The sequence below is a fragment of the Artemia franciscana genome, chromosome 10 (assembly GCF_032884065.1).
Source record: "Artemia franciscana chromosome 10, ASM3288406v1, whole genome shotgun sequence".
NCBI classification, from domain to species: domain Eukaryota; kingdom Metazoa; phylum Arthropoda; class Branchiopoda; order Anostraca; family Artemiidae; genus Artemia; species Artemia franciscana.
The window spans coordinates 2629577-2642750 of NC_088872.1; the positions used below are offsets into that span (position 1 = coordinate 2629577).

The window sequence follows — 13174 nt, forward strand, 5'->3', positions numbered from 1 at the left end:
CCCTCAATGTCACCAGATCCGGTCGGGATTTAAAGTAAAATCTCTGAGACGCGATATCTTTCTAAATATCAAATTTCATTGAGATCCGATCACCCGTTCGTAAGTTAAAAATACCTCATTTTTTCTAATTTTTTAGAATTGACCCCCCCCCCCCAACTACCCTAAAGAAAGCAGATCCGTTCCAGTTATGTCAATCATGTATCTAGGACTTGTGCTTATTTTTCCCACCAAGTTTCATCCCGGTCCCTCCACTCTAAGTATTTTCCAAGTTTTAAGTTTCCCCCTCCCAACCCCCAACCCCCAATGTCACCAGATCCGGTCGGGATTTAAAATGAGAGCTCTGAGACACGATATCCTTCTAAACATCAAATTTCATTGAGATACGATCACCCATTCGTAAGTTAAAAATACCTCATTTGTTTTAGTTTTTCAGAATTAACCCCTCCCCCAACTACCCAAAAGAGAGCAGATCCGGTCCGGTTAAGTCAGTCATGTATCTTAGACAGGTTATTATTCTTCCCATCCGGTTTTATCCTGATCTTACCGCTTTAAGTATTTTCTAAGATTTCCGGTTCCCCCCCCCCCAATTACGCTGGATCCAGTTGAGATTTAAAATAAGAGATCTGAGTTACGAGGTCCTTCTAAATATCAAATTTCATTGATATCCGATCACCCGTTCGTAAGTTAAAAATACCTCATTTTTTGATTTTTCAGAATTACCCCCCCCCCCCCTCCAACTACCTCAAAGAGAGCGGATCCGTTCCGATTATGTCAACCATGTAGCTAAGACTTGTGCTTATTTTTCCCACCATGTTTCATCCCGATCCCTCCACTCTAAGTGTTTTCCAAGATTTTAGGTTTCCCCTCCCAACTCCCCCCCCCCCAATATCACCAGATCCGGTCAGGATTTAAAATAACAGCTCCGAGACACGATATTCTTCCAAACATCAAATTTGAAATAAATTGAAGATTTCCGATTTCCCCACCCCCCCCCCCCAATTACGCTGGAACCGGTTGAGATTTAAAATAAGAGATCTGAGTTATAAGGTCCTTCTAAATATCAAATTTCATTGAGATCCGATCACCCATTCGTAAGTTAAAAATACCTCATTTTTTTAATTTTTCAGAATTACCCCCCCCCCCAACTACCCAACTACCTCAAAGAGAGCAGATCCGGTCCGGTTAAGTCAGTCATGCATCTTAGAGAGGTTATTATTCTTCCCATCCAGTTTTATCCTGATCTTACCGCTTTAAGTATTTTCTATGATTTCCGGTTACCCAACCCCTCCCCCAATTACGCTGGATCCGGTTGAGATTTAAAATAAGAGATCTGAGTTACGAGGTCCTTCTAAATATCAAATTTCATTGAGATCCGATCACCCGTTCGTAAGTTAAAAATACCTCTTTTTTTAATTTTTCAGAATTACCCCCCCCCCCCCAACTACCTCAAAGAGAGCGGATCCGTTCCGGTTATGTCAATCATGTAGCTAAGACTTGTGTTTATTTTTCCCACCAGGTTTCATCCCGATCCCTCCACTCTAAGTGTTTTCCAAGATTTTAGGTTTCCCCTCCCAACCCCAATATCACCAGATCCGGTCAAGATTTAAAATAACAGCTCTGAAACACGATATCCTTCCAAACATCAAATTTCATTAAGATCTGATCAACCGTTCGTAAGTTAAATATAATTCAATTTTTCTATTTTTCCGAATTAACGGGCCCCCCCACTACCCCCACCCAGATGGTCAAATCGGAAAAACGACTATTTCTAGTTTAATCTGGTCCGGTCCCTGATACGCCTGCCGAATTTCATCGTCCTAGCTTACCTGGAAGTGCCTAAAGTAGCAAAACCAGGACCGACCGACAGACAGACCGACAGAATTTGCGATTGCTATATTTCACTTGGTTAAAACCAAGTGCCATAAAAACCAAATAAGCACGCATCCGTGACCTTTCTTCTGACAAAAAATACAAAATTCCACATTTTTGCAAATAGAAGCTTGAAACTTCTAAAGTAGGGTTCTTTGGTACGCCGAATCTGATGGTGTGATTTTCATTAAAATTCTATGACTTTTAGGTAGGTGTTTCCCCATTTTTCAAAAATAAGGTAAAAGTTCTCAGGCTCGTAACATTTGATGGGTAAGACTACACTTGGTAAAACTTAAATAATGAAATAACCATAAAAATTTTATTCTTTTTATGTATCTATTGGTATCAGAATTCCGTTTTTAGAGTTTCGGTTACTATTGAGCCGGATCACGCCTTACTTACAGTTCGTTACCGCGAACTGTTTGACATGTAAAAAGTAAATATGGAATATGTAAAAGCAAGCAACTGTTTGTTAATCGTAGAATATAAATTAAGACTATTATTAAGATACAGAAGTTAATATATTTAGCTTAATTTAACTTACTAGTTAGTAAATTAAAATAAATATTACGAACTGACGGTAGTATTTAAAAAGCGAATATGTAATGCATCAAAGCAAGCAACTGACCATTAATCTCATTACCTTACGTCTGTATTGACTCTTATCCCTACAATTCTTTAGTCACAAGAAAAATATAAGTTTTATAGGTACCAAAACTGTATCACTTAAAAGAAAAATAAATACAAAGTTAAAACTCGTAACTATTTTATATAAAAATTTCACAACAGAGATTTTACACGGGTAAGCCGACAAAAGCGTTAAGAACTAAATTCATGTTCAGAGCTTCCCTCCAGGTTCAGAACTTGCAGCCCTTCCCCCAGGGACTTTGGGAAAGAATGAGCATGGGAGGGGTCCTAGTTTCCCTCCAATTTTGTGTCACTTAAAAGGGGAACTTGAACTTTTAATTCACGTTTGAATGAGCCCTCTGGTGATATTCCAGGACCACTGGGTCGATGCAATCACGCCTGAGGAAGAAAAATAGACGCACATCCGTGATCTTTCTTCTGGCAAACTTTCTCAGGTTCATAACTTTTGATGGGCAAGACTACACTTGATAAAAGTTACATATTTGAAATTGCCATACAAATTTGATTCTTTTGATGTATCTATTGGTATCAAAATTCTGTTTTTAAAGTTCTGGTTACTATTGAGCCGGGTCGCTCCTTACTTACAGTTCGTTACCACGAACTTTTTTGTATGTAAAAAGTAAATTTGTAATATGTAAAAGCAAGCAACTGGCTGTTAATCGTAAAATATAAATTGAGACACATTAATTTACAGAAGTTGGTCAATTTAGCTTAATTTAACTGACTAATTGGTAAATTGAGATAAATATTACCAACTGACAGTAGTATTTATAAGGCATATATGTAATATGTCAAAGCAAGCATCTGGCCGTTAATTCATCACCTTGCGTCTGTATTGACTCTTTATCACTACAATTCTTTAGTCACAACAAAAAGTTACCACCTGATTAATTACTCCCTTCTCTGTAGTCTAACACAACAATTAATCAAACAGTTCGTGGTAACGAGCTGTAGTAAGGAGCGACCCGGCTCAATAGTAAACAAAACTCTAAAAAACGGAATTTTGATCCTAAAAGACACATCAAGAGAATCGAATTTTCATGCTGATTTTAAATATATAAGTTTCATCAAATTTAATCTTTGTCATCAAAAGTTACGAGCCTAAGAAAATTTGTCTCATTTTGGAAAATAGGGGAAAACACCCCCTAAAAGTCATAGAAGCTTAACGAAAATCACACCATCGTATTCGGCGCATCAGAGAACCCTATAGCAAAAATTTCAAGCTCCTATCTATAAAAATGTGGAATTTCGTATTTTTTGCCAGAAGACAAATCACGGGTGCGTGTTTATTTGTTGTTTTTTTCCAGGGGTCATCGTATTGAGCAAGTGGTCCTAGAATGTCGCAAGAGGGCTCGTTCTAACGGAAATTGAAAGTTCTAGTGCCCTTTTTAAGTGACCAAAAAAATTGGAGGGCACCTAGGCCTCCTCCCACGCTCATTTTTTCCCAAAGTCAACGGATCAAAATTTTGAGATAGCCATTTTGTTTCGCATAGTCGAAAACCATAATAACTATGTCTTTGGGAATGACTTTACCCCCAAAATCCCCAAGGGAGGGGCTGCAAGTTACAAACTTTGACCAGTGTTTACATACAGTAATAGTTATTGGGAAGTGTACAGACGTTTTCAGGGGGATTTTTTGGTTTGGGGGGGGGGGTGAGGGGAGGGGGCCATGCGGGAGAATCTTTCCTTCGAGGAACATGTCATGGGGAAAGAAAAATTCAATGAAAAGGGCGCAGAATTTTCTAGCATTACTATAAAAAAAAACAATGAAAAAATAAAAATAAAAATGTTTTTTCAATCGAAGGTAAGAAGTAGCACTGAAACTTAAAACGAACAGAGATTATTACGCATATGAGGGGTTCTAAAAATACTTTAGAATAAAGAGTGAGGTTTTTAGGTGGAGATAAATACCTCGCTCTTTATGCTGAAGTGTTTTAGTAATTTCTATTATTTATTCTACGGTCTTTCTGATTCAGGGGTCATTCTTAAAGAATTGGGACAAAACTTACGATTTAGTGTAAAGAGCGAGGTATTAACGAGGGTACAAACCCCCTCGTATACATAATAAAAAATATAAGAATGGAAAAGTTTGTTACATAAGTTAATTCTTAAGTTACGTATATTTTTCACTAATAAAAACGTTCGTCAAAAATTACAAGTTCTAGTTGCCTTTTTAAGTAACCGAAAAATTGGAGGGCAACTAAGCCTCCTTCCCCACCCCTTATTTCTCAAAATTGTCTGATCAAAACTAAGAGAAAGCCATTTAGCCAAAAAAAAGAATTAATATGCAATTTCATTTTAATAATTTATGTGCGGAGAGCCAAAATCAAACATACATTAATTCAAAAACACTCAGGAATTAAATAAAAAAACTAGTTTTTTTAACTGAAAGTTAGGAGCGACATTAAAATTTAAAACGAACAGAAATTACTCTGTATATAATATGGGTTGTCCCCTCCGCAATCCCTCGCTCTTTACACTAAAGTTTGACTCTTTGCCACAATTCTACTTTTTAAAACAATTAAAAACTTTAGCGTAAAGAGCGAGGGATTGCGGAGGGGACAACCCATTTCATATACGGAGTAATTTCTGTTCGTTTTAAGTTTTAATGTCGCTCCTTACTTTCAGTTAAAAAAAACTAGTTTTTTTTTTATTTAATTTACAAAAAGAAACTGGTCACTTACGGAAAAAATGTGGGATTCGATGTTTCTTTCTCCAATGTGCTTAGCAAGAACAGTACGAAGTCCTCCTTTTGTATTTTGATGCTGGACATGAAGAAAACTAATTGTATAATCTCTGTTATCCATTCTGTTCTATCTTAGATCCTTAAAAAATATAAACTTTTCAATAGTGGCCCAGCGAGGATATCTTAAATGCGATTGCCAGCTCACAGAGGGCAGCAATTACTTTTTGATTTCCAGCTTCTTTACTAAAGAAAAGAAGTTTTTTCAACTGAAAGTAAGGAGCGTCATTAAGACTTCAAACGAACAGAAATTATTACATACATGAGGAGGATTCCCCCTCCTCACCACTTCACTCTTCACGTTAAAATTAGAATTTTGTCCCAGTTCTTTAAGAACGACTGCTGAAACACAAGGTTAGTTTTATTAGAACAATAAGAGCTTTTAAAAGTACTAAAAAACTATAACATAAAGAGCAATGTGTTGAGGAGGGGACAGTCCTCCTCATACACGTAATCATTTCTGTTCGTTTTAAGTTTTAATGTTGCTCCTTACTTTCAGTTGGGATTTTACTTGTTATTTATGTTATTTACTCCATTCTTGTTATTTTTATTTAATTTCTGATCGTTTTTAAAACAATTCCAGGAAAACTGGCTCCACCTCTAGAGAAAAATCCCTCCTCCCCGTTGAAAATTTACCACGGACAATTACCCTTAACATTCCCACGTGTAAAATTGAGTCAGGAAAGAGCCCAAGCGTAAAATTTTCCCTGAAAAATTCATCCTCTGGATACTTCCCATCCCCATGGAAAATCCTCCCTGTGGAAAGTCCCCCCAGCAAACAATTCGTCACCTCCCCCCCCACCTGGAAAATGCATACATACTTCTCCGTAACAAATAATATACGTAAACAATTGGCAAATTTTACAACTTATACTTTTCCCCAGGGGCTGTGGGGGGGGTCGTGTTAAAAGCATGTTTATTCGACCTTTCAACAATGCTGAACAAAATGACTACCTTATCGGACCATTTTGAGAAAAAGGGGGCGTGAGAGGGGGCCTAGTTGCCCTCAAATCTTTTTGGTCACTTAAAAAGGGCGCTCGAACTTTTAGTTTCCACTCGAATGATCCCTCTACAAACATTCTAGGACCACAAGGTAGATACGACCACCTTTGGTGAGAAAAAAAAACAAACAAACAAATATACCCGCATCCATGATCGTTCTTGTATCAAAAATACAAAATTCAACATTTTTGCAGATAGGAGCTTGAAACCCCTACAGTAGGGTTTTTTTATGTACTGAATCTGATGGTGTGGTTTTTATTACCATTCTATTACTTTTAGGGGGTATCTGTCCCTTTTTTCGAAAATCCGGCAATTTTTCTCATGCTCGTAGCCCTTGGTGGGTAACACTAAACTTAATGAAGCTCACATTTATGGAATCAGCATATTAAGTCGATCCTTTGATATATCTATTGGTATCAAAACTCCGTTTTTTTAGAATTTTGGTTACTATTGAGCCGGGTTTGCTGCTTACTTGCAGTTCGCTACCGAGAACTGTTTGACCAATGATCAGTTGACTTTTTATTCTCAGCGCCCATGGGGCAACTGATTTGAGACTACAATTGCTAACTGATTGTGCACGCATCTGTTTTGTGACCATGACCTAGAAGTTGAGTGAGGACCCCCCCACGAGGCAATTCAGATAAGACTGGTTTCCAATCAGTCTAAAACCGGTTCCTTATGAGCCTCCAGCCGTGGTGTCAGTTGCGTTGCAGTGTTGTCCCATACATTTTCGGGAGCTACAGCGTTTATGTTGTCCAATTATTTTTGCTCTCAACATGTAAGACCAAGAACTAAACATGAAATTCGTAAGAGAAGTGGAGAACTATGAAGATTCTTTCGAGATTTTCTAAATTTAAAATGTGATAAAATTTCTATCTGTTTGAGACAGTTCTTTTGCTGCTAAGAACAGACGAGACTTTGTATTCTTTTCCAAGTGGGGATGGACCCAATGCTCCCTCTGAACCCTACGAAGCCTGCAGTACTCATAGTAATCAATGAAGTCTTTCTCGTTGAAACTCAACATAGTTAACCACACTGCACTGCTCAATTAGAAAAACACAACTGATCCATAACCACTCGCGTCCGTGGGCGGAGACAAGGTTCATTTTGGTTGTAAACTGGTCATAATCCAGTTGCATATGAGACTAGTTTCCAGTCGTTGTCTTGAATCAGTTGCCTCGTGGGCGCTGGACCTTAGTGATTTCTCGTTTTGTCAGTCACCAGTTGCTTATTTCCTATTTTAACTATGTTATGAAACTTTTGCCATGCCGACAAGTAGCATTTTTTTTTGCTATTAATCAGCCATTAATAAATTTTTAACACAACAGAAAGAGTATTAAAAATGGAGAATTAGCTGCAGAAAGAAGCGGACTTTATTGATCACAACTAGTAAAGTTATTTTGTTTTAATTTGTTTCTATTTTATGTCCTACATCATAAAAGAAGTGTTTCTAAACCCTTCTTACCTTACTGGTCAGCTGTAGACTAATGTGTAAATGGCGACCCAAAGTGGAACTGAACTTTAAATGATCTAAATTCAAAATTTAAAGTGTCTTCTTTTTCATTAAATGCAGTGATTAGTAGATTTAACTAATAGAAAGTAGATTTTGCAAAAAAAAAATATTTAACCTGCAGTACACTGAATTTTGTTGTTCATATTGCTAATAAGGCAGTGTTTTTACTACCTTCTACTAATATAGACTATAGACATTTAAAAAACTAAGCGTTTGGAGATAAATAACATAAAAATAATTACTTTATATAGGCAGTATGTTACTTATTTTTTCAAATGATACATTATTAGAAGCAATGCTCTAGTGATGCCTATGCTAAAGAGCCGTAAGGCTCCTATGCATCGTTGTTACCAATTTTTTCCAAACCGCTTCATACAGAAGGGAGTTTACATAGCCCTCACAGGCCCTAGAGCAAGGTGCCCACGTTTACATGGGCAGCTCATGCTCATATTATGCTTTGCTATTTGGTTGTGCTTTAGTTGCTTGTGTGTGCTTATATTATGCTTTTATTCTAGGTGTTTGGGTTTTAAATAAATTATAAACCAAAAAGTTCTACATGGCGGCAAAAGTCATGGATATCACCCACCCATCAATCAATTGGAAAGCTGAGAATCTCGATTCAGATTTGACTGCGCTTGAAAGCCAAGCAGTGCTCATGTGTGAAGGCCCTTTCTGAAAAGCCTGAGACAGTAAAATGCATGTACCTCCTAATATTGGTTGGTGCACAGGGCAAAGAGATCTTTAGCACCTTTGAGCTGCTGAAAAAGACAGCATCAAGGACTACCTGAACAAGTTCAGAGACAATGCCGCCCCAAAAAGAACCAAGTATTCTCTTGCTATATATTTCAGAAGAAAGACTATAAGGATGCTGAAAATATTGACAAATACATAACAGAGCTTAAGATCCTAGTTAAACCATACTGATACACCAGTGAAAGTGAAATGGTAAAAGACAAAATAGTGTGGAGTCAGAAAGCTTAAACTACATGAAAAACTATTAGCCACTGGTGACAGCCTTACACTAGCCCAAGCTGTCAACATATCCAGAGCTCATGAGTCAACCCAAGCACGGCTTAAAACTGTTGAACATAAGGAAATAAAACAATGCTATTTCACAAAATAGATTCAGCTCCCCACAGAAGAAGACAGAGTGCTACTTCTGCAGTGGAAACTACTCACCCCAGCATGTGTGCCCTACAAAAGGAAAAAGGTGTGCCAAGTGCAAAAAAAAACAAGACCACTTTGCAAAAGTATGTAAAAGTAAGGCTATCAACACTATTGAAGATGAAGCCACAAATATTCCATCATCCACCAATGACATGCACAGCCACGAAAAAACAAAGGTGAACAATACTGATGGAAGAGATACCCCTTTGCTCTGGTGTCTGTGCAAGATGAGTTCAAGAGGAAAATGGAAGAAGCAATTGAAGCATTAGAGGGTATTAGAATACATACTTGTGGATGATATTCTAGTATATGGGAGAAACCACAAAGAGCACAACCAAAGGCTTGAAGCCACTCTTAGAAGAGCCAGAGAAAAAGGAGTCTGTTACAAGAGTATAAAATGCAAATTTGCCAAGGACAATTATTTTAGACATATTATTAGCAAGGACTGGATAAAGCTACACCCAGAAAAGATCAGGGCCATAAAAGACATACCAAATTAGGTGTTGGAATATATGTAAAAAGCAGTTTCAAGGTAAGCACTTTGATTCCTTTTTCCATTGCTGTGTTTGGGTTGAGAATGTCTGGGTTAGACTGCAGTGTGGTAACTCTACAATGGCGGTTGGAGTAGTTTATTGTACTCCTAACACTCCCTCTCGCCTTGAATCTGAACAGTATCTTGCTAATATCATTTCTGATATTATCAAAGACTCTTGCAACCAACATATGGTGATTCTTGGAGACTTCTATCTTCCCAATTATGATTGGGTTGATGGTTCTGGATTTTCAGCCAAAGAACAGGAATCTCCATTTCTTACTTGTCTGTCTGAACATTCACTGTTCCAAACCATTGATCAACCTACATGGTACAGAGATGGTCAAGCATCCAACATACTGGACCTAGTTATTCTTAATAATCCAGATTTGTTGACTAAAAATGAATTTCTTACTCCTATTGGTAACAGTGATCATTCTGCTATCCTCACAGAATTGCACTTGTCTACTACTCAACCTCTTCCTAAACAACACAAAGTTATTGATCACAGGCGTATCTCTGAGAGACTTGCTGACTTTGATTGGGATACCATATTCACTTCAGATATTGAAGAATCTTGGCAGAAATTCAAAGCTGTATTGCTAGTTTTTGAAAAGCTCACACTAGAACATTTTGGAGGAGACAGGCAAAAACACTACCCTTCACGACTTTTCTAACTAGCAAACTACTGAATAGGAAGAATCAAACCTGGAAACACTTTAAAAAAAAGAAAACAGCTGCAAACTATCAGAAGTATCAACAGGCACAGAATGAGGCTACCAATTCCATCAAACAACTGAAGAAGAGTCATGAAAAAAGGTTAGCTGAAAATATAAAAAATAATCCCAAGCTGTTTTGGCAGTATGCTTCTGCTAAATGTCGAAATAGGCACTCTGTCCCTGATTTGACCCATCATGGTCAGACAGTTTCAGACCCAGCTATTATAGCCGAGATCGTAAAAAACTAGTTTGCATCAGCTTTCACATCAGAAACTACTAGTTAGCTCCTGGCTCCCCCCTCACATACTGTTACTCAACCAATGCCACCTCTTTAGCCAACTGAGGAGTCTGTTTTGAAAAAGCTAGCTTTATTGGATGTAAATATATCTGCAGGGCCATATGGCCTCCACCCCGTCTCTTGCATGAGTGCAGAACAGAAATAGTATGCCCACTTTCAAAGCTCATCAGACTATCTCTTGATAACTCAAAGCTTCCTGCAGAGTGGAAAGTGGCACATATTACCCCCATTCACAAAAAGGGAAGGAAAGATTCTGTGGAAAATTACTGGCCTATTAGTATTACCTCTGTTGTTGTTAGGCTTCTTGAACGTATTGTCAATAAAGCAGTTATTAAGCATCTTGATCAGAAACATCTTCTCAACAGCTTTCAACATGGTTTCCAATGCAACAGATCAGTTGACACTAATCTGCTCGAGTCATATGACTATATTACAAAACTACTGGAGCTGGGAATCCCTGTTGAAATTATCCTTCTTGATTTTTCAAAAGCAATCAACAAAGTTTGTCTTAGGAGACTTGAGCTTAAGCTTCAATCTATTGGTTTGGAGGAAAAAATTCTTAAATAGATTCTGGACTTCTTGAGGAATTGTGTTCAGCATGTAAGACTGTTTGATGCAAATGACAATGCTATTCTCTCCTCCTCTCAGAATATTATCAGTGGGGTTCCACAGGGTAGTGTTCTTGGCCCCACCATGTTCAATATATTCATAAAGGATGCTCCTGTAGCGCTTAAAAGCAGGATGACGCTATATTCTGATGATTCCACGGTAATTGGTCCAGCTAGCCCTCTTGAGGATACTTCCTAACTTCAAAAAGACCTTGATCTCCTTAGCGTGTGGGCGAAATCTTGGCTACTCACTTCCAATGTGTCAAAATGTCATGTTTTACACTTTGGGCACAAGAATATCAATACAACTTACTCTCTTTACGGTTAGCTCCTTTCTCTAGTGTTGGAAGAGCGTGACCTAGGAGTAATTGTTGACAGTCATCTTAAATTTAGCACTCATGCAAAGAAGGCAGCAGCTTCAGCTAGCTCATCACTAAGGCTCATAAAAAGAACAATTTCCTCCCGTTCTCCTAAAATTCTGAACCTTTTGTATAAAGGACTTGTTCAGCCAAGGCTTGAGACAGGCATGGTCCTTTCATCCCCCTTTTTCAAAAAAGAAGTTAAAATTCTTGAAGATGTCCAGAGAAGAGCCACTAAGATGGTGAGTGGGCTGCAAAAGCTCCCTTACCCTACAAGGCTATGCAAGCTGAAACTCGCAACTCTGATTTATAGAAGAAGATGGGGTGATGCCATTCTGGTTCATAAACTTATTAATTGAATGGCAGTTCCCAATCTTCTTCAGATGCCATTCTGGTTCATAAACTTATTAATTCAAAGGCAGTTCCCAATCTTCTTCCTCTGGCGTCTCAGGACTCTCATACAAGGGAACATAACTTGCAGTTATCAAGGCGTTTCTCCTCGAAGCGGCAACGCGCCCATTTTCTTACCAACCTCTGGAACGAATCACTGCCAGATACCATTGCTGCCCAAACCACAGACAGCTTTAAGAACCATTTTGACAACGAATGGTCAATAAAAGAATGGAAGTATAACTGGGAAGAACTCAAATCAGCAATATTAAACCACTAGTCAAGTGTATGTATTCAGGTATGTGTCATGTATTATCAACTCTTAAGGTAAATCCCCAGTCAAGAGAAGAGCTACAGACATTGTTAGAAACACTCAACTTCCAATCAATGTACATACCCAACCTATCCTCCAAAAATTAGCCACTGAGAGATCACACTAAAGCCATTAAATTCAGTTGGGAAGTTAATCACAAATCCTTCAAGAGAGAGATCAAGAGCTCTATATCAGAAAATCTAGCATTCTTTGACCAAGGATGCAAAACAGTTAAGTTCAAGATTGATGCTTCAAACCATGGACTTGGAGCCCAGTTATCTTCAAATGGAAAGATAGTAGGTTTTGCATCAAGAGCCCCTAGCAAGGCAGAACAGAAGTATTTACAGGTGGAAAAAGATCTCAAAACAATCATGTTTGGGTGCAAACACTTTCATCACTATTCTATAGGCACAAAATCATCATAACAGAATAATGCCCACTAGAAATCACCCTGTCATGTGCAATCCACAATGCACCAACATGATTGCAGCAAATGATGATCCAGATCCAGCCATAAGACCAAGAAGTACACTACAATCCTAGATCAGATATTCCAGTACCTGATGCATTTTCTTGGATTCACTTGCCAGATACAGATGTCCAAATGCAAAATGAAATTGAAGTCTATGTGCAGGCAGTGGTAAAATCTCTGCCAGTAAGTACCTCTAAACTAGAGGAGATTCACCATTAGACAGAGAAAGATGCTCAACTTAAGACCCTCGTGGAACCCATACACAAAGGATAGCCTATCATATCCTGATCATGACCAACAGAAGCTATCCCACTCTGTAAAACCAGATATAAGTTAGCAATCTTTGATGGGCTAGCTCTAGAAGGCCAAAGAATTGTTGTATCCCATCTTCTCAGAACGAAAATACTTCACCAGCTTCACTCAGCATACCTGGGGATAGAAAAAAACAAACAGCATGCCAGAATGATTGTGTATTGATCAGGAATGAATCCAGACATCAAGACCTTTGTCCAAAAATGTGAAGCATGTGCAAAATTTTCAA

The 13174-nt window shown here is 38.1% G+C and overlaps 1 protein-coding gene across 7 annotated transcripts in view; it reads right to left on the bottom strand.

Moving 5' to 3' along the window:
- The window catches only part of LOC136031651 (uncharacterized), a 238092-nt gene that overhangs the window by 220630 nt on the left and 4288 nt on the right, over nucleotides 1–13174 (bottom strand). For 5 of the 7 annotated variants that reach the window (XR_010618551.1, XM_065711311.1, XM_065711305.1 and 2 more), the window contains one exon: nucleotides 5202–5342. The exons of the other annotated variants lie outside the window; for them this stretch is intronic. Coding sequence is in view for 4 of the 5 variants with exons in the window: in XM_065711311.1 (XP_065567383.1) it covers nucleotides 5202–5324 (123 nt within the window). In the remaining variant the exon portion in view is untranslated. The remainder of the gene's footprint in view (nucleotides 1–5201; nucleotides 5343–13174) is intronic. 7 annotated transcript variants of the gene reach the window in all.